Source organism: Ctenocephalides felis, unplaced genomic scaffold (assembly GCF_003426905.1).
Source record: "Ctenocephalides felis isolate EL2017-DRISC unplaced genomic scaffold, ASM342690v1 CF-g0.4_SCAFFOLD_01886, whole genome shotgun sequence".
NCBI classification, from domain to species: domain Eukaryota; kingdom Metazoa; phylum Arthropoda; class Insecta; order Siphonaptera; family Pulicidae; genus Ctenocephalides; species Ctenocephalides felis.
The window spans coordinates 7,830,984-7,851,463 of NW_020538040.1; the positions used below are offsets into that span (position 1 = coordinate 7,830,984).

Consider the following 20,480-nt stretch of genomic DNA (forward strand, 5'->3'; position numbering starts at 1 on the left):
TCAATTATTCTGCTTCTGTAGTAAATTTCTTCCTAGGCATACAATTCCTAGATCGATCTGAGAATTCCGGACTTCAAGCAGCCTTCCGACTGGGCCGCCTTCCAAGCAGATAACATCAATTGTTTCCTTAATACTCAATTTTACAAAATCCTCGGAGTAGCTATTGAATCAAATTCAATAAGCTATTTCAAAAGGGTCTAATCAACTCTCATTCTTAATAGCATATATCTAATAATCATTTTTGACCGCCAAATAGTTTTTAAAAAAATATTGGATAACCAAAACCGATAGACCTGCCTTTCCTAAAATTTTTCAATCAGTACTTTATTTCGTCAATACAAGTAAAACGCCTTTTGAATCATTCAAATCGGACGCTTCGTTCTCTCAAAAACTGTATTACCATTTTTAGCACATTGTTCTCAGTATCTTGGGAACGGCTAGACCTGCATTGGCTAAAAACTAATCATCATGTTTCCATATCAATAGAAATCGAATGATTTTTAAATCATTGGAATCGGTTGATCCGTCGCCCGAAATCGTGGTCGAAAATTTGTATCCGCACGCGCATACACATACACACATCCATTTTTTCTAAGGTAAGATTACAATAACCTACGGAAAGTTAAATAGTTGTTTATAACGTTTTACAAAATAATTCATATCTTTTTAATATAGAGTGCAATTCAATAACAAGAATATACAGTACAGAATAAATATAAAAAGTAAAGACATTAAGCACAATTTTTCATGAAGTGATAGTCATTAAGTCCATTCAAAAAGTTGAAAAAAGTGATATAATGAGAATACGAAATAATATCAATGTTTCTTTATTCAAAACAACCCCAAACCGTTCCCACTAATTCATGTTGTCGCATTATAATACTCGTGTGCCAACTTATGCAAATGATTCCTAAACGTCTCAATACAGCACATATTCGGTTTTCCAGGAAAACAATCAGCCTTACAACTCTCCTCAAAAATAACATCAAACGTATTATCAGGAAACTCAACACCAGTCCTTTCAAAGATCCCTTTTATCACCTTGCCTTCTCTCGGTAAAAAGAAATCTCTGTGATTGACACCATACAAACTCATGATACTCGGAAAAACAACTGAAGCAGCTGATGATTCGTCTCCTAAATTATCGATATCAGCCACACATCCTTTAGCAGGTCTCACAGGATCTGCTTTGTCCACTCTTATAGATGGATTACCAGCTGGTAGAAGATCTTTATGGACGTCCCTTTGGTGGTCTAAGGTGAAAGCAGTGTATGTTGTTTTGTAGTGGACGTCGTCTCTGGATGTGTCATCAATGTTACCCAGTTCGGTTAAGTGCTTTTTGCAGTCTATCATGTCTACAAGTTTTGAGTAGTCTATCATCATGTCGCTGAAATCGTCGGGATTTTCTTGGCACGAGTATTTTTGTAGTTTTTCTTTACGCAGTTTGTTGGCAATTTCTTCTGGATCTTTTGCCTAACAAAAGCAAAAACAGTTGAAATTTAAAGTAGCAAGCAAGTTATATGATGCACATTAGAAGTGATTACCTTTTCAGCGGCTGCTTCAGGACACAAAGGCAAAATATCACCTAGATGTTTAAATATATCAACAATGCACTTGTGGTCAAAGAACACATTGTACTTTTTCAAAAACTTGACGACGGTATAAAATGGTAACCAGCCGCACTTTTCCTTGTCCATAAACAACAACTGATCCCTAATGTCCTCATAAGGTAGTTGTTCGTTTCTTCTTCTCAAAAGTTTGCGAACGGAATTGACATGAGCTATGCATTCCTGCATGCGCACTAATTTTGGACTGATGGGTTTGTCTCGGAGAAGACTCGCCACACTCTGGGTTTCGGTACGAGGAATTCCATAGGTGAAACAGCTCGGGACTTTGAGGTAGTTGGAATTTGGAGCAGCACCTGGAGAAAAAAAAACTTATTCGTGATAATCTAAAATTATTAGCGTCCAAAATTAAATGAGTCTAGAGCAACTGTGGAGGACTAGACTCATATAAAGCGTTGCGTCCCAAGCAAAATTAAAGGGTCATTATGATCGACATGAACTTAATTCTTTTTATGCGTGAAGTAGAAAATTAATTTCGCTATTTTATTTCAAAATTTAAAGAACTATCATATGACCTTCCGTAAGTAAAAAGATTTACCTATGTACATCAAGGATGTTACTTCCAAATCAAAATCAATTATTACCCGATCCAACGTGGTCTTCGAATCGATCAATCCGATCTCCCAAGATGGCACTAACTTCGCTCACCACTGGTAACCCTTCATCGAATCCGAGCGCCCTTATTCGCTTGATGGTCTCCAAGTGTTTCGCTTCGTCCTTCGGAGGTTCGCAGTCGCCTAACAAATCGAGGTTCTGGGTCGTCTGCATTATGCCTGCGTAGTAATCCAAACCTGAAGAAAAGACATACTGAATTAGAAAAATAAACTAATAAACTAGGTGAAAGAGAACTTAAGGCAAGTTGCAGAAACTTTCCGATGCGTTGAAGAAAGGTCAAAAATCGGCCCAAATATACACACATATCTCAAATCGTTTTAGAATGACTTGTAACGTCAAGAAAACATAAAATTATCAAATCGGATTTTCTAGCAAAAACATGAACTACTCTGGAAACTTAAAAATATTATCTAAAGTGCTAATTTTTATTACCTCTCCATCTCAAACATTTCTCAACTCCATTCTTCAAATTATCCTTAGCCACTCCAAAAGTCGCATTAGGGTTAAACGGTTTACAATACTCTCTATTAATCCTTTCACTAGGATCATATTTAGCATGGGTCTTCCTGTACAAATCCTTACCTATTCGGCTTTCTTTCAAAACTTGACACTGATTTTTTTCCGGTAAAATTATTGGATAAAGCGCTTCACCTTTAACAGGTGGTTTACCAAAGTACCTGGACTCATTGGTGACTCCTGGTGGCAACAGTGGACGAGGATCACGACCCTTACCTGGGAAAAGAAATAAATAAAATCAGGATAATGCTGATTGACATATAACAGGATATATTTTATTTACCTAAAGGTTTGTTCCAATAACTGTGGTAAGTCGTTTCCCCCAAGTCTTCCAATAGCATTTTAAAACCAGACGGCGGTTCTGGTGTGAGTACATTCTTGATTTCCGTATAAATTCCTGCATATCTTATTGGATTCAATTTGGTTTTGACCACAGGAGGTGGTTCTTTCTTAAAACCTTTGATGACAACGTCTAATTTTTCTTGTAGGGAGTATTCTTGAAGACAATCAGGAACTGACCACTCTCTTACGTGTTTAACACCTGCAGGACAAATTAGAGGGGAACGGTCTTGATGGGGATACATTTTGGAAAGATAAAAAAATGTAAAAAGTTAAAAAAATAAATAAAAAATTGACCGCGCAATTTGCACACGTCACTTGATAGAGAACTAGATTTAGAAAATCTGGACTGCGTTTGTCATATGAAAACTGATAATTTTTAATTAATTTAATGCACATAAACACACACACATACAATTTGGTCTCATTCGATTCAGAATGACGTCACATGTCGAAAAACATAAAATTAACAAATTGTATTATTATCGCGAAAAGCAAAATATCCTTCAGGATTTACATGGGATTAACTTCAGCAAATGAGATTTTCTGATGATGACCTCAATTTTAACTTCGAGAAATATTTTTTCATGATTTTATAGCAAACGGATTTAGATGCCGAGCAGGAGCAGCAGCTAAAAACTATTCCTGGACAACCTGTTAAAGACTACCCAGTGCACGATTTTATTCCAAAAACTGCTTTTAGTTGCCAAGGACGAGAACCCGGTTACTATGCCGACCAGGAAGCTAATTGTCAGGTACTATCATGGATGAAAAATTTACCTCAATTTTAATTCTTTTTAAGTAACATATAGCATTTTGTTTATGATTTTCATATTTTTTCAGGTTTTTCATGTGTGTGGTACAGCCGCACACAAGACATCCTTTCTGTGTCCAAAAGGCAGTATTTTTAACCAAAGGCATCTGGTGTGCGACTGGTGGTGAGTAGGAACTTAAAATCCATATAATTCTTAGATTTTGATTGCGGAATCATGTTTTTCCAAATAGGTACGATTTTGATTGCCATTCTGCTTCTGATTTCTACATCACTCCTGCTCCAGTTTTCTTAGAAATTATACCGTCTGGTGATTTATTCCTTGTTGATGATGGAAATCATCCAGGACAATTGGATGCTACTGGATATGATTTGCAGGTTGCTCATTCTGGCGGAAACCAAGGTAATTAACAGTAAATGTAGAACAATTAGTAGTACAGCAATTGAAATCATACACTGCCGCATTTATTTCTACAAGTCCAATTTATTTTTATCCAGGACCCCGCGATAATCTTGCAGATCCCCAACATCAACTCGAACCCAATCTCGTCAATCAGAATGGATCCAATTTCGACACCAGGAGTCCAAATAGCGCACACGACAAAAACGTCCAGATTACCGATGATAGAAGACAACAGCAGCAGCAATTTCCTGTAAACAGACAAAATAATTATCAGGACAACAGAAACTTCAACTCCAGATTCGACGATAATAGAAGAAACCAAGGTGGTAAACGTCATCCTGCTTCTGGAGGCGTGGACTTGGAGGAACTAAAGAGGAATGAAGAAGCTAAGAGGTTTGAAGCTTTGGAAGCCAATAGAAGAGCTGAAGAAGATAAGAGAAGATTTGAGGAGAACAGAAGATTGGAGCAGAGTAAGAACAATGATTTGGGAGTTCGTAGACCGGATGAAAATATAAGGGGTAAAAACGTGGATGGTCAAAGATTTAACGCTGGAGCCAATCAGGAGAACGTTTTTTTGAATCGGCAGATTTTGGATGATGGTAGGAAGAATGTTCCAAATCAAAATGAACAAATTGGTCAAAGGAATAATAGTACGGGAGCGGCATATGGAACTTTATACAATGGTGAAGCTGAAAAAATTAATTAATAGTCTGATGATTTAGAAAAATTAGATTTCCATAAAAATTTTTAGGTTTAGAAAATAGATGTTTGTAAAAATTAAATAGGTGTAAGTGGCATTTGGCCTTAAGGCAAGTTGCATCAATAAAAATTGAGATTTGGCTATTGAGACAAAATTTTCAAGTGTTTATTTCGAAAATAGAATTTCTTCCACTAAAAACTGTTTAATGCAATTAATTAGTATAAATACGAGCTTGCATCTAATAAAATGAAATTTTATATCCCAATCAATTTCCGCAGGCCTATAATATTTTATAATTTTTAATTAAATAAAAAACCAAAATTCGGTACATCCGATGATAATAAGCTATATTTTTTAATTTACACATCATATGTTTTACACAATTGTGAGTAATAATATAAACTATGCATTTTGAGGGGGGGTTACTATTATATATAATATGTATATATTTATTTATTTATCAATAATCATTTATATATATAATATATATTTATATTTATATTTTTGACGACAACATACCTTATTTTACACATTTATAATTCATAACTATGTACTTACTTTCATCATAATTATGATAATCGTTTAAAATTAGCTTTAATTAATTAATGATAGTACGGCCATTCGTTTGTAAAATTTTAATTGATAAATGAAATAAGAGGCTTGCAGTTGCAATAATAAAAGATAGAGAAAATTAATTTGAAAAAAACTTATTTTGAAAAATTACTTAGAATACATCAGGAGTTTTCGAATTCTGACGTAAAATATATAATGAATAGTTATACGGTTAATTTCAACTGAACAAGTATATAATTCTAATATAGTATTAAATTTACCCTTTCCACTCGGATGCCGTCGCTCAGGCGGCAAAATACATATAAATCTTGCAATTCGCTAGTGGAAAAGGTTAAAAATGAAGATAGACGACTCAAAATTTTGAATCCTATAATAATTGTTATAAAAAAAATGCTAATTTGGCATCAAAATTGTAACATTATTATTAAATAAAAATATTAGAACAATAATACATTTATTATTTAATAATTAAACCATTAAATAAAGCAAATTTTATGGATATACCGTAATTTTTTGTAATTAAATCGATATTTTGCAATACCAGTATTAAAAATACTCGTCTTCAGAGTTCAGAGTGTACGCAAAAACTTTGCACTCGGATGCCGCCGCTCCGCCGTCAAAATACGTATTAACCCTTTCCACTCGCGAATTCCGAGATTAATATGTATTGTGTCGATGAAGCGGCGGCATCCGAGTCACTCGCTTATTACAGAATTAACCCTTTCCACTCGGATGCCAGCGCTCCGGCGTCAAAATACATATTAACCCTTTCCACTCGCGAATTCCGAGATTAATATAATATAATAAAATAGTTTTTATCCCTTTCCACTTGTTAATTGCAGAATTAACCCCTTCCACTCGGATGCCGGCGCTCCGGCGGCAAAATACGTATTATCCCTTTCCACTCGCGAATTCCGAGATTAATATGTATTTTGTCGACGAAATGGCGGCATCCGAGTGGAAAGGGTTAAATCTGCAATTAGCGAGCAGAAATAGATAAAAATTATTATTAGTTTGTGTAATATGTATATGCTCTCTCTGTACATTGTGATGAATTTATTTCGGCATTTCTCCTTCGATTTTTAATTAAATTTAACATTACGATTTACCTAATACAAATAAAGTGATTATTATTTACAAAAACGAGTAAATTCTACAAATAAAAAATAATCACTATAATATTTGTATTCGAATTAAAAAACTATGAAAAGTTGTAATTTAATTAATAATATGTTTACTCGTTTAACAAAAAAAAATGTAGTATATTTATTATCATTAGCAAATACAAGCCCCTTAAAACACAAATATATATTTAAATTCAAGTAACTTTCTAGCACAATCTACTTCCAACGTAAAAAAGACTAAAATACAAATATAAATCTATGTTTTCGACTAAACTAAAATAATCGACATTGCCGCTTGTTATCCTAAATATTTTTTTGGAATTTTAATTTCAAATTTTCTATAACATATTGTCTTACATGTTCCAACATTATTTATTTTAATATTGACAATGAAAAATGGTCTATTTGAATATGCGGATTTGTTTTTAGAATTGTTGATGATGGAAAATAAAAATGAAAAATAAAAAAAAAAATTGAAAAATTTTAAAAATGGTAATAGACAAAATCGAGATGAAAATTGTAGTCGTGTAGAAAAAACACAGTGTTTCTAAATTACTAATAATTTTATAATAATTAATATTTTATTATTTTCAAGTTAAATGTAATTATAATTATATCAATCTTTAATTATTGGTTGTCCAATTCGTGGATAAAATAGAAATGTCAAGTAATGCTTTGTTACGGGTCTATCTTTGTATGAATTAGTAGTAAACAACTGTCAATAGGATATGTCTTTGCTGTTCGATCAGGCGTTTTATACACAAAACCTAACCTACAAATCCCACAAACCACGTTTCAATGATGTGCAAAAGTGCATCTTTTTGATGTACCATTGATAACACATACGTGAAGTTAGTTTTCATATAGTGCAAATACACAGCTTTCTGATAGTTTTCAATACCAATTCATACGAAGATAGACCCGTAACATAGCGTTGCCATAACATATGTATTTTATCAGAGAGTCGACTCCAAAGCCTTTCTAAACTTCAATTAAGATTAATATATAATAACTATATATAACTCACAAAAATGATCAAATAATTTTTTACAATAATAAAATTTATTATTTTCAAATAATGTTTTGAGCATGCAGATTCTTTTTTTAATGATGTAATATATTTAACTTTTAAATTTTTTTTAATACAAATGAAGCATTTGAGCACAGTTGTCTTAATCATACAAATCTTTTGTTCTAGAGGTTGCAAAAAAAATTAAAAACAAAAATATTTTTCTTTGTATTCATTAAAATTGTAATTTAACCGTTCCCACTCGGATGCCGCCGCTCAGACGGCAAAATTCATATGAATCTCGGAATTAGCGAGTGGAAAGGGTTAACAAACAAAACCCTTTTCATTTTTGTCATCAGTTATTCTAAAAAAATTCGTGATTTTTTTTTTACTACGACTACAATTCAATCTCGAGTTCACGCCTAAGGAATGTCACTACAAAAATCATATTATTTATATTCAAATATAAATTTAACCCTAAATCACAATTAACTTGTTAAATCAATCAAAAAGCATCAATTTTCCTTTTACGAAATCTACCTACATTTCAAGAAGCAAAGCTGACAAATGTAGCATCAAGTATGATTGATTTTGTACAATTGAAGAATTCAATTAATCTTATTGACATTAATATTATTTTATATTATATAATATACATATAGATATAATACATCTTTGTTTTGATAAACGATATCAAATTAAAGGTAATAGAATGATAAAAAAAAAAGAACTTAAGGAAAGAAATTATAAATTGCTAATCGAAGGCATCATATTCAATACCGCAAGACAAATTCGATTCGAATCGAGTAAAGTCTGATTCAAAGAAGGATATAACACGCTTGATTCGAATTGGTACATCACTAATAGTGACTGTTATATAATATGCCGGTCAATTTATACCTAAAATCAGGGTGAAGGTTACTATAACTCATAATGGCCTGCAACTTGGCAAAATAGTTTAAAATACAATTATAAAAGTAATCTCAAAAGTCCTCATCGATCCAATGCAAGCTAAAAAAAAAATAGCACCAGGTCAAAGGTCATTATATAAAAGCAACTAAATTGTTTTCATGTGAGTCATAATTTTCAAATGTTTTTACATCTTTTTCGTATCGTTTTTCTTGATCTACTTCTTCTTCTTCATTTTCTTCTGTTTTCTTCTCCTTTTCTTTTTGACTTTTGACCTTGTGCCATTATTTTAGCTCGCATAAGCTCGATCAGGACTTTTAAAATTTCTTTTATAATTGTATTTTAAACAATTTTGCCAAATTACAGCCCATTATGAATTATAGTTACTTTGCAAGCGTGAATTGACCGGGCTAATAAATACAACAGTTGTACATTTGTCTACACAATAAAAACCCTTGCTTTCAGGTGCCAACAAAAACTGAAGTATTCCAAAAATATAAAATTTCGAAATAAATGAAGCACTTAAATAAGAAAACCAAACAAAAATAGTAATAATAATAATAATAATGTTTAATAATAATAATTACATACAATATTACAAATTTTAAAGTATACACATTTTTAGATTTATACATATAAAAAAACCTAACATAATAAATATGTAAACGGTAAATTATGTATCAGTGTACATATACAATAATAATGATAATATTTACCTTAAACTCGCTCTCAAACATTCAACAGGACTCAAAAATTTTACATTACGCTTACATAATGAGGAAAAATCATATTTGCTTTTCCAAAAAAAACTAAGCAATCTTTTTTGGAAAAAAATTGAAAAAATGCTCAACATTAAACTCTGTTATCACACGGCTAATATCCATTGAAATGTTGGAAAACACTTCGATAATCATATTGGAAAAGCAATTGATGCAGAGGAAAAATGAGAAAAAAAATTATATATATATTCAATATCACTTATATACACAAGATATACTAGTGATTTCTGTAAAGTTCAGATAAATTTAACAAACAGCACTTGGTTCAATTAATACTCAAGTAGTCTCAACACCACTAATACTAAAGACTAAAAAACTATTAATTCGAGTTCCATCTTCAATTATCCATCTGCATCAAAAGTTTCCAGCTAAGGAAAAAAAACCTTGTACTTACAAATAACAAATAGAGTTTTATACAAAAATATGTATAGACGATGATGAATCAATTATCAATTAATTAAACAATTAAATAACAAATTGCACATCTTTTCTCAAAGTCTCATTATTATATTCTTTCGATAATAATAATAATTATAGTACGTACACTAGTAGATGAAGTAGTAAATACATTATCATTGATCAGATCAAAGACATCTTCATAAATCATGCGAAAATATTCAACATCAAGTTTCTTGCCTATATTATTAATAAGAATAATATTTTTTTATTTATTTATATTTGTTACCGTGTTTTGGAGGTTCCACGGTTTAGGAAACCAAGTCAATTTGGATTGGATTGGATTCGGGCTGAAAAGGAAAAAATATTTTATAGTCAAAGAGGTCACAAATATAAAAATGTTATAAATATATCTATATATCTTTATCTTATATATACAAATGGAGCTCGAAATTATGTTAGGTATGCTAAGGCTCTAAAACAACTGAACAGATTTGACCAGTCATGGTCTATTCTTGCCACCCAGAAAATGTGGGAAAGGTGAGATATTGTTTCAAACCCTCATAGAAGCTTTACATTTCTGTTTTAAAATTTTTTGCAAAAGATTGCGTAATTTGAAATTAAACAATATGTCAAATATGTCATATGTCAAATGTGAAATGTTTTAGACCGATTAGATTAGGATTCAATTAAATTTAATAGAATGTTTTAGATGAATATTAGAGTCTAATATCTTATTTCGATTTATAACAGACAACAATTTAAATCAGAAGATTCGGCTGGTAACACAAATAGGAACTTTGGAACACACACCTGCAAAAATGTCCATGTGTACACAAAATTAAGGGTTCTTGTAGAATGAAATATTTTGAAAATTGGTTGTAAAACTCGCATTATATCAAATGTATCAATAGAATTAGCATTAGAACAAGTGTATCAGTAAAATGATTCACTATAATTATATTTTTAAGGCTTGACAAATGTCTAGAATATTCAAGGAATTCCTGCCAAAGGATATGCATTTTAGACAAAGTCAGGCATCATTTGAAATTGAAGGTAAAGTTTCATCTCTGGAAGTTTGTATTATATTAAATCATTTGATATTAAAAAGTAAAGTATACTTAAATACTGGTTATTTTCCACCAATTTTAAAGAATAAACTGGCAAAATTTGCTATAAATTTATTGAAAATAGATAGTGAAGTTTAAAGCATTAAATTATTGCAAACAAATTCTTCTAATAACTCATTAATCACACTTACTAATCACATTATGAACAGTTAAAGAGAGAGACTCATAGTGACTAATAACGATAACGATGCTACAAGCAAATAGAAAATGTTGTATCTAAAATATGTTAGCTATAGAGAAATAAAATGTATACTGATCCATAAAGCTTTAGAAAAAAAAAGATATGTTATTTCTAACATAAAAATATTATATAAAATATCTGAGATCATTACGATTACAAAACCAGAATAATCACTTTCTGATGTGACATCATATATGCTAATATGTATGATGTCAATCGTTTCAAAAATCAGCAAATTAAGCAAAAAAGTGTAGAATATGAATATTGAAATCTGAAAATGTAACAGTTTTTGGAAAGGTATTACGTACCATATAAAGCTATGGTAAAGCTGTGAGTTTTTGAAATCTCCCTTGATTCGCTAGACATGCCACAAAATAAATGGAATTTAAAAATAAATGTGTGGATTTTGCCTTGCATTTCAAAAATTTATGAATTTAAGAATGAAAAGCATGGCAATAATATTTAAAAACCTTGAATATCAAAAAGTGCCAATTCAACTTGAATTTTTTTTTTTTTTTTTAATTTCAATAATTATTACAACTGCTAATTTATTAACATCAAGTAATATTGATAAATAATAATATAAATTTAAATAAATAAAAGAGCAAAGGATAAAATTTACATGAAAATAATATCCGTAATATGATTTAATGTAAAATATAAGCAAATAATAATAAAAATAAGATTAATAAATAATATAAATAAAATTTCAAAATAATAAAATAATACTAGAAAAATAATAAAATATAAGAAATTCAACTTGAATGAAATCAGTTTTAGATTAGACACTTGCAATGACTACCAATAATATGGCCCATGAACATCTATATGTGACCAATTGACCATTCTAAAATTTGAAGTAGGTAAATCGTCCATATAATTCGTATTAATCGCCTCTTTCACTTATATACTATACATACTTCCACATTCACAATCAGTCCTTTTTCATACAAACACAACCAATTATTTTTTATTATTTTTATTTCACCTGTTCATTGAATCCATAAATTCTTTCCCCTTACATCACACATCCCCTACTCGTCCCTGTACATTTTTAATTAATTTTTTTACAATGCGCCGAACGGATCCAGTTGGATGTTGGCCATATTCTGATTGTTCGTCGTTTGCATCTGCGCCCCCATGCCCATCATCGGCATTCCGGCCGCCGCAGCAGGATTACCAAAATTGACTCCTTGAGGCGCTCCCATCATCGCCTGGGGCATCATGCCGGGGGCTCCTTGCGGTGCCATCATTCCTGAAGCGCCGGTCTGGGGCATCATCATCGGCCGCATTCCGGCGGCAGCCATACCTTGCTGGAAGGGGAAATAGGAAGATTGAGATGTTAAATTGTGATATGGGTTTAGAATATTTTGAATCAAAGACATGGACTGAAGAAAGGCAGACAAAAACTATCCAGAAGGTTGTGAAATGTGCTGGAGAGAATAATGGAGAAGATGAAGTGGACAAAAAAGGTATCAAAGGAGAAAGTCCAGAGAAGAAAAGGCAAATATAAAACTCTACTGATCACACCCCCCATTCTGCAAAAAGAGTGCCTTCTAGATGATGTCGTCGATGGTAAATTAGAAGGAAAGAAGAAGAATCCAAATGGTTGATGATGAGGCAAGATCATCAAGGCAAGATAGACAAGAAGAGAAAATACAGGAAACTTACAGCCAAAGCAAAGAACCAGGAAGCATCAAAGCAGAAGTTTGGGAAAAAAATTCATAAAGATGATTGGAGAAGTGAAGATTGGTAATGGAAATAATAAACAAGGAAGGAAAGAGAAATCATTGATTTTGAGGTGCTCTCACACCATCCTGCCTTTGGGCAAAATACATTTTATTATGATTATTATTCAGATTGATAGAATGCTTCACTATGTCTATTATTATTAACAATACAATTAGTAAATAAATCTACTCACCAGGCCCACCATGGGCATCACAAGTGTTGGCGGTGGCGAGTGCATCACAGGCGGTAAGGGCATGCCCTGACCCTACACACAACAATCACCGAAAACGAAAAAGAATAAACAAACATGCAAGCAAAATGCAATTCAATGCAATAAAGAAACAATAAATTAAATTATATCAATATTAAAATATAAATAAATAATAAATGGCATTAAGGAATTATAAAGATTTTAGAGTGCATGGTAAGGAAAAGCTAAACTTTGGCAAATGCTTTGAGCAGTTGATTTTGTTTGTTTGGTTTATTGTTTGGCAGTAATCAAGCTGTGCACTTTTAATTATATAAAAATTATATAAAAGCTTTATATTCTGCATAGTATTATATTTATTCTAAATATTGCTCCATAGAACTAATGTAACATTGACTCAAGAAAGGAAAAACTCCAGAGAATTGACATGAAAAAGAGGACCAAAAAAATATTAAATAGTAGAATATATATTAAATTTAAATTAAAAAACAACTAACTGTTTTGCCAATAAATTTAATACTCAAAAAAAAATTATATTTGATCATGCTCAAAAAAAGAAAAAGATTTATCAAAAATGCATTACAATTATTCATGTATTCATTATGAATTGGAATTTCAAAAAATCTAATGTTTGCTCTTTTATGTATTAAATGATAATTTCCAGAAATTTGTAATTAAGTAATAATTTATTAAAATGATATAATAATTTTTGTTTCAGAGATTAATAGAAAAAGTTGGCGATACTTCGTAGAAAAATCATTATTTAGTTAATTTACAAGTGATTGTAGTTACTCCAGAGAAACGTTTGAATATTTCATAACATTTTCTTTAACATATACAAATTATAAGTTTACCATAACAAATTATATCAATTGCAGTGTACCTTTAAATTTTACCACACATTTTTGTTGTTTTATGCAACAATATTGAATTAAAATTAGTTTTTATGTAATTTAATTTAGCCCAAACATTAAATAATATAAATTGGAAATTTGCTCCAGTTGTGTTATAAAAATGTTAATTCATGTTTAATAAAAACCTTTTTACAATTAAGAATATATAATTAATTGTAAAAAGATATATATATATATATATATATATATATATAATATAATGAATGAGAAAGTTCCTGGACAAAAATGCCACAGGTCAATTACTTCGACAACAATATAACCCAGTAACAATTTGCACTAAATGTTTATAAAATTATATATAATTTTGCAAATCATCTAATTTGTGTTTTCAATTATTTCAGTGTCAAAATCATACATTTACAACATGCCACATATTTAATATCAAAAATCGTTTGAAAATATTTACAAAACGATAAGTGCTACTTCGACAACAGTAGAATATTGTCAAATAATAGATTTCTTTTAAAAAAGCAAAGATCAAATAATGCATTGTGAAAATTTAGCTCATGCCAAATTTTATAATAATATTTACAGGTACCGTTTATAGTTAAATGATTTTTACCATAGGTCTGTATCCTGCACCAGTGGTGGCTGCCATAGGTTGTGGGGTCCAGCCCGTTGATCCTGGTTTCGCTGAGTTCTTGGGAGAGTTCCAGGCTACGCCCCTAAAATGATAAAATAAATAGTAAAAATGATAATGGAATGGTAATTCAAGTTGGATTTGCACAGAAATTGATACTAACATTCATAATTAATATTATAGTGTGTTGTTTGAGAATCATAATGAATTGAAGATTTATTAAAATAGTTTTGTAATTTAGAAAATTCAAATTTAAATTTTACAAAATCAATGCTCTTTGAATTGCTACTCTGAAACTGTTTGACCAATTTGCAGGTAATTTTGATATTTTTTTTTGGGCAACATTCTTTCTTGCATTATTTTTTTTATTTTAAGTCGTAATTAAAATACACAAAAATAAATTTTCACCCTCCTACCAGAAAGCCCCATTTTGCAATAGTCATGTTAGTAATCTTTCAATTAATGAATGTTTTTCACTGAATGTATAGTGCGGACTATCTTAAAGTTAATATTAAGAGCTAAATCTTTCAGAGTATTGTATTTTATCAATTTGAAGCATTTTGAGCCCCTGGGAGCAAGGAAATTCGAAAACATCCATATTAAGGACCACCCTAATATACATACATAAATCCTTTACTACTACTCACTTGACTTGCGCCTGCGCACTCTTGTTAATCGTCAAATTATTCGCCAGCGACGCCAGCGAGCTGTCCAGATCACCAGTGAGCACCTTCCCCGTCTGATTGCCTCCGGCCGCTGGTCCCTGTCCAGGCGCTCCGGGCGCTCCTCCGGCCTGGTTCGTACCTGCGTTTTGATTCGCTTTCATTGACGGGCGCAATACATCTCCCATTGCGTCGAATCCCTCTTTTTTATTTATTTATATTTCGGAATCCGCGCAAATGCCATTTCGCCATTTTTGCGTTTCATAACAGATACCACATTCATTTTTACAATGATACCACAACACAGATAGCGAGAAGTGATAGCCAACCGTAGTAGGAATAATTGCGAAATGCGATGTGATGAGTTGACATAATATGACACACCCCGAGGAAAACATAAAACAAACAAAAAAGACACCGATGATAATGGATGGATAGATGGATATGGGTGGATAAATGAGTTCATAGATGATGGTCTGAATGAGAGCAAATTTTATGAGTATTACATTTTTGTTCATATTTTCTAGCAAGTATTTTTAATCATTGAATCCAAAGTCGTACTTGTAGCTCAAGTTGGGGCAAAAGAAATCTATTATTTTTGGTTTATTGGTCTAGAACTGTTTTATGGTCGCTTTTTAGCTCCTCGGCGTTCTTAGGACTTCCAACATACCGGTCAACTTCGATCATTTCTCCGATTTGATCGACATTTTCGATGACCGGCCTACCAGTGCAAGGTGCATCTCTAACCCTTTCGACTCGCGAATTCCGAGATTTATATAAATTTTGCCGCCGGAGTGATGGCATCCGAGTGAAAAGGGTTAGCACCAAAAATTCCTGAATGGAATCTACAAAACCAAAATTGCACATAATTTGCTGTTACAGTATTGGAATCATAAACGCCATTCACCATTTTAGCCGTTTGGCTTGCATTTTCGCCTTTATTAAAGAAAAACTGTAAAATGTACCGAATTTTCTCTTTGTTCACTTTCTTTTTTAACACTCTAACTCACAACTGAATGCATCAAATAGCAAAAAAAAATTCTATCAGTACTATTTTTTTCTAGAAATCAGTACAACCATTAACCGAAAAATGAATTTCTTTTTCCCCAACCTGATATATGTTATAAGCGATGATTTAAAAAAAAGAAAGGAGTATCATTCCTTTTGTTGATACTGTTTTGTTATTTTTGTATAAAACATTTTGAAGTCTAATAAGATTTTTTTTATCTTCTTTTTGTTCCAATGAGAATTTTATTTTTAATTTCTTTAAGAAGATTCATTTTAAAGTTGTCAAAAATGGTTATTATAATTGGTTTCAAATAAGATTTCCTTGAATTTAAACAATAGTAAAATATCGATTCGACATTGCATAGTAATTCATGATCTATGAAGTTTTATTCTAGTAAAGAATCTATGAAACTAATTTAATATATTATTAATAAATATTATTGTTAATCCAAAGATAAACAGTTCAAAAATTAATGCTGATGTTAACTTAATTGGAAATACAAAACATTAATTCATAAACTTGCTTCAGAAAGTAAAATATGACAAAATACTTCTACAATTCTTATAATTGTTTAATAAAATTAGTTTATAACATTTAAAAAAAAATTTAATGCCTTTTCTGATTGAAATTGATCAATATCTAAATAAGATCTAAATCAAAAATATATGATTACTTTTTTAAAACAAAATATCAAGAATGAATTATATCACATATATTTATATCATTAATGCCATGAATTAAAAATTAAATTAGTAATTAACGTAACATTGTAATGTTAGAGTTTTCATATTAAGACGCTTTACTTATAAAATTATAAATGTAAAATGAGTCATATAACGTTCTTTTTTCTCCAAAAAATTAAATACAAATGTATGAATCTACTCGAAAATTGCTCTCTGAGACTTCTCTATTACTAAGAATATGCAAAATTTTAATTTATAGCTGAAAATAAAGTTGCATGCAGTACTTATATTTTATCTATATAAAAAAAACTTTACATATTCTTTGATGGGAACTGATAAATATGTTTGTGATCAAATAATTGGAATCAAAAGGATAAGAAAATAATCGTCAATTTAACATATGATTTGAAAATATGCAAAATGTATCACAAACATATACCAGCATTATGATATGTATGTACATAAATATATTATATAAATAAATGTACAAAATTATTATAAACAAAACTTGCACCAAACCAATAACTTGTAATCTTAAATTATTGGCAAATTCGTTAATTTGTCGAAACATGTTTTGAATTTAGTTCTAAAAAAATGTATGCACAAAAATTATTAAATTATAACAAAATTAGTAAGTATTAGTAAGTATTAGTAAATATTAGTAATAAAATATAAATTAATAACACTTTTTAGTAAAGATTTCAGGGAAGTGGGATATGTGATCTAATATTACGTCGTTGGCAATCCTTGTAGCTTTACTGTTTCATGGTTATCGATCTAAATGATTTTGCGAAATTAAAAATAACCAAAAATGTGGAAAGTATTTCTTTGATAGAAAAAATAATGCATGTCAACATGATATAACAACCAAGCAACGAACATCAGGCTACGAATATTCTAAAATCTAACTTGTATTTGCAACAAAAAAAATTGATGTTCATTACATTGAGTTTTGCACATATTAGGCTAAAAGTATTATATATAAAAACTTCAATAAACTTGAACTGATTTATGAGATTGGCTCACTGTGATGAGGATTGATTCCCCTAAAATTTATTTTCTGGAACAATTTTTGAAGTAAAACTTCTTTAGGCGCGACTAGGGTGTAAATCTGTCGACTCGAGTGCCAATGATTGAGCGTTCAAGTCCTAAATGCTTGATTACAATGACAAACCGATCATGCCGTATTAGAAGTGTAACTTTAATTTTATTTGTGTTTTCAAATATGAGTATTTTTAATGATATTATAAATATATAATTTATAATTTATTATTGTATAAATATGTATGATGTTTGACAATAAAAATGTGTACATTGCGAGTGTTACCATATGACTAACAAACATGATTCAAAATTGTTATATGATGTATTTATTTTTAACTTAAATGCAATCTCGTACGATAGCAAAACAGTTTTACTTCAATTACGTGTAAATCTTACGTGCACTCTTTAATTTTGTAATTCGTAAATAAAAAACATACATCGCTAAATTTTCACCCTCCCACCGTAAACCTCTATTTCGTAATAGTCTAAGTAATCGGAAAATTTTCAATCCCGCTTTTTAATCAATGAATGTTTTTCACAGAATTCCGATTTGGATTTTCTTAAACTCGTGCCAAACCTTGAATTTACCTCCAAAAATATTTATTGTTTTAGGTATTGTAAGATTGTCCTCCCTAATTTTTTTTTTAATTCAGGGCCATTTTTTACCCAGGTGCAAAACTCAACATAATATCAAAAACAAAAAAAGACCAGGCACAGACAGTGATTTGTCGTTTCAAAATCATTTTCCTGGACCTGTCATCTGTCTCGCCGGCGACATCATCGGCTGTCTGGCCGGAGATCCGCCTCCGAGCGCCATCCTGATCGAGTCGTTCAAATCGTCGACGGCGCTCTTAGGCTTCGGCGATTGTTGCTGTTGTTGGAAATTGGATTGGGGAGGCTGTTGTTGCTGTTGGAAATTAGTTTGGGACATTTGGAACTGTTCCTGTTGGGACTGTTGGGATAGAGCACCCATCTGGTCGCCACCGGAGAACGGATTCTGTTGGTCTTCTTGCACAAGTCCTTCGTTAGCGGCTTGGAAAAATTTTTGGTTTTACGGTAAAAATTGGACAGAACGCGCGATGATGGTAATAGATAATTGGATATTTGTAATAATAATTTAGTCTATAAACTAATTGCTCGTATTGACAGAATCGTTTGATTGTGGTGCTGAAAGACCGTTATCTTTGACAATACTTTTATAAAATAGGTGGGTTTGTGGAATGTATTTGGAGCGTTAGTCTCAAGTCAATAAACATATTAGTGTTGCATGCAAAAAAATAGTACGAGAAAATTTGTTAATCAAAAATTGTTAAGACAACACTGTTTAGGAAAATTCATATTTCAGACAGTAGACAGAAGTGTTAAAAGTTTTTGCAGAAAAAACTGAACCAAGCATTAAGGTAATTGGCAACTAATTGCACCAATTACAAAGAAAAATTCTGCAAAAACTAACTTGTGAGAAAGATGTTTTGAAAATCGTTTTAATGTGATGCTGTAAATCTTGATGGTAAATTCTTGGAGACTTAGTATTTGCATTAAGTTTAAAGAATCACATTAAACTGAAGAAGGTTATCAGAAACATTAGTTTCGATCAACTACTACATGCTATTTATATAGACTAGTGTACATTTAGAATTCAGTAAGACACAAAAAACCACATACGATTTTGTTAGAATATTTATAATGTGTTCAGATTCTAAATAAGTTCAAGGCAGTAAAAAAAACTTACCTGTAGTTTCTGAATTTCCAAAAACTGATGAAAAGTTGCTGTCTGATACAAAGCTATTCGTTGTTGTTTGCTGAGAGAAACCTGAAAAAGCAAAATAATAAGTAAACTGGGCGTAAGGGCATTTTCTCTTGAGGCAAGACGTATAAATTTCCCAATATGTAGATCTAATCAACTTAAAAAAAATTGAAATTCAGATATTTTGGTAAACTGTTCACCTGTTCATTTAGAAAATAAAATTTTTATTATAACTAAAAGATCAATACAATTTGCATGTAATGTCTTTCTTATAACATACTAAATGATCAATAATTTCATAAACTCAATTAATTTATCCCATTTCATTTCATCCATTTTGAACTCTAAAAATGTATTTTATTCAAGAGTGGCCGCCACTGTAATCAGTAGCTACGAACAAAACACAGGACGCTCAAGCGCGCAGCGAAATTCTAAACTTTGATGATTTTTATTTTTATAATTCAACCACTGAACGTAGGCCTATAATATTTTAGTATATTATTTCAAACTACAAAACCTATCGTCATATAAAGATTCATCAAAATCGTCATAAAAAAATTGCAAAAATGGTTACAAAAGAATAGCTCTTCAGATCTTTACCAAAAACTAATCAGCACAAATACCAGATTGTATCAATACTTAGATTGTTCTTTTTTTTACTTTTCTGCTAATTGTAAACAAACAGCTTGGCCGATCGTCGCATCATGTTACATCGAATGTTTTTTGAATTTTTGAAATCGGTTCAGCAGTTTTTAAGGAAACGTCGACAAAAAGTCAAAAATCTCCTCACAAACACAAATTCATTAGATCTCAAACGATTAAGAATCAGATTTT

The 20,480-nt window shown here is 30.9% G+C and overlaps 3 protein-coding genes across 3 annotated transcripts in view; 1 reads left to right on the forward strand and 2 right to left on the reverse strand.

The window, feature by feature from the left end:
- Positions 1-3,340, reverse strand: LOC113378637 (EF-hand domain-containing family member B-like). Its single transcript, XM_026619195.1, has 6 exons — positions 3,040-3,340; positions 2,673-2,972; positions 2,210-2,416; positions 1,545-1,921; positions 884-1,473; positions 1-160 (listed from the first exon to the last, which is right to left on the reverse strand). Exons 1-6 carry the CDS (start codon positions 3,338-3,340, stop codon positions 1-3), a joined length of 1,935 nt encoding a protein of 644 aa, XP_026474980.1.
- Positions 3,341-3,533: 193 nt separating this feature from the next.
- LOC113378639 lies at positions 3,534-4,976 on the forward strand. The gene is made up of 5 exons (XM_026619196.1): positions 3,534-3,545; positions 3,695-3,850; positions 3,939-4,033; positions 4,101-4,270; positions 4,366-4,976. Exons 1-5 carry the CDS (start codon positions 3,534-3,536, stop codon positions 4,974-4,976), a joined length of 1,044 nt encoding a protein of 347 aa, XP_026474981.1.
- A 4,339-nt stretch (positions 4,977-9,315) lies between these two features.
- The window catches only part of LOC113378642 (phosphatidylinositol-binding clathrin assembly protein-like), a 29,669-nt gene continuing 18,504 nt past the window's right edge, over positions 9,316-20,480 (reverse strand). The window contains exons 16-22 of the mRNA XM_026619200.1: positions 19,632-19,712; positions 18,656-18,934; positions 15,152-15,308; positions 14,487-14,589; positions 12,996-13,067; positions 12,060-12,384; positions 9,316-10,110 (exon numbers count right to left, since the gene is read on the reverse strand). Coding sequence (XP_026474985.1) covers positions 12,139-12,384; positions 12,996-13,067; positions 14,487-14,589; positions 15,152-15,308; positions 18,656-18,934; positions 19,632-19,712 — 938 coding nt within the window. The 3' untranslated portion in view covers positions 9,316-10,110; positions 12,060-12,138. The remainder of the gene's footprint in view (positions 10,111-12,059; positions 12,385-12,995; positions 13,068-14,486; positions 14,590-15,151; positions 15,309-18,655; positions 18,935-19,631; positions 19,713-20,480) is intronic.

Bases quoted from the DNA above. Each gene is read 5' to 3' on its own strand.
- LOC113378637 (XM_026619195.1), bottom strand. From the start codon at position 3,340: ATGTATCCCCATCAAGACCGTTCCCCTCTAATTTGTCCTGCAGGTGTT. The intron at 2,417-2,672 runs GTAATAAAAATT...TCTTTTCTTCAG, and splicing joins GAAATGTTTGAGATGGAGAG to GTTTGGATTACTACGCAGGC. The intron at 1,922-2,209 runs GTAATAATTGAT...TTTTTTCTCCAG, and splicing joins CGAAGACCACGTTGGATCGG to GTGCTGCTCCAAATTCCAAC.
- LOC113378639 (XM_026619196.1), top strand. The intron at 3,851-3,938 runs GTACTATCATGG...ATATTTTTTCAG, and splicing joins ACCAGGAAGCTAATTGTCAG to GTTTTTCATGTGTGTGGTAC. The intron at 4,034-4,100 runs GTGAGTAGGAAC...TTTTCCAAATAG, and splicing joins CATCTGGTGTGCGACTGGTG to GTACGATTTTGATTGCCATT.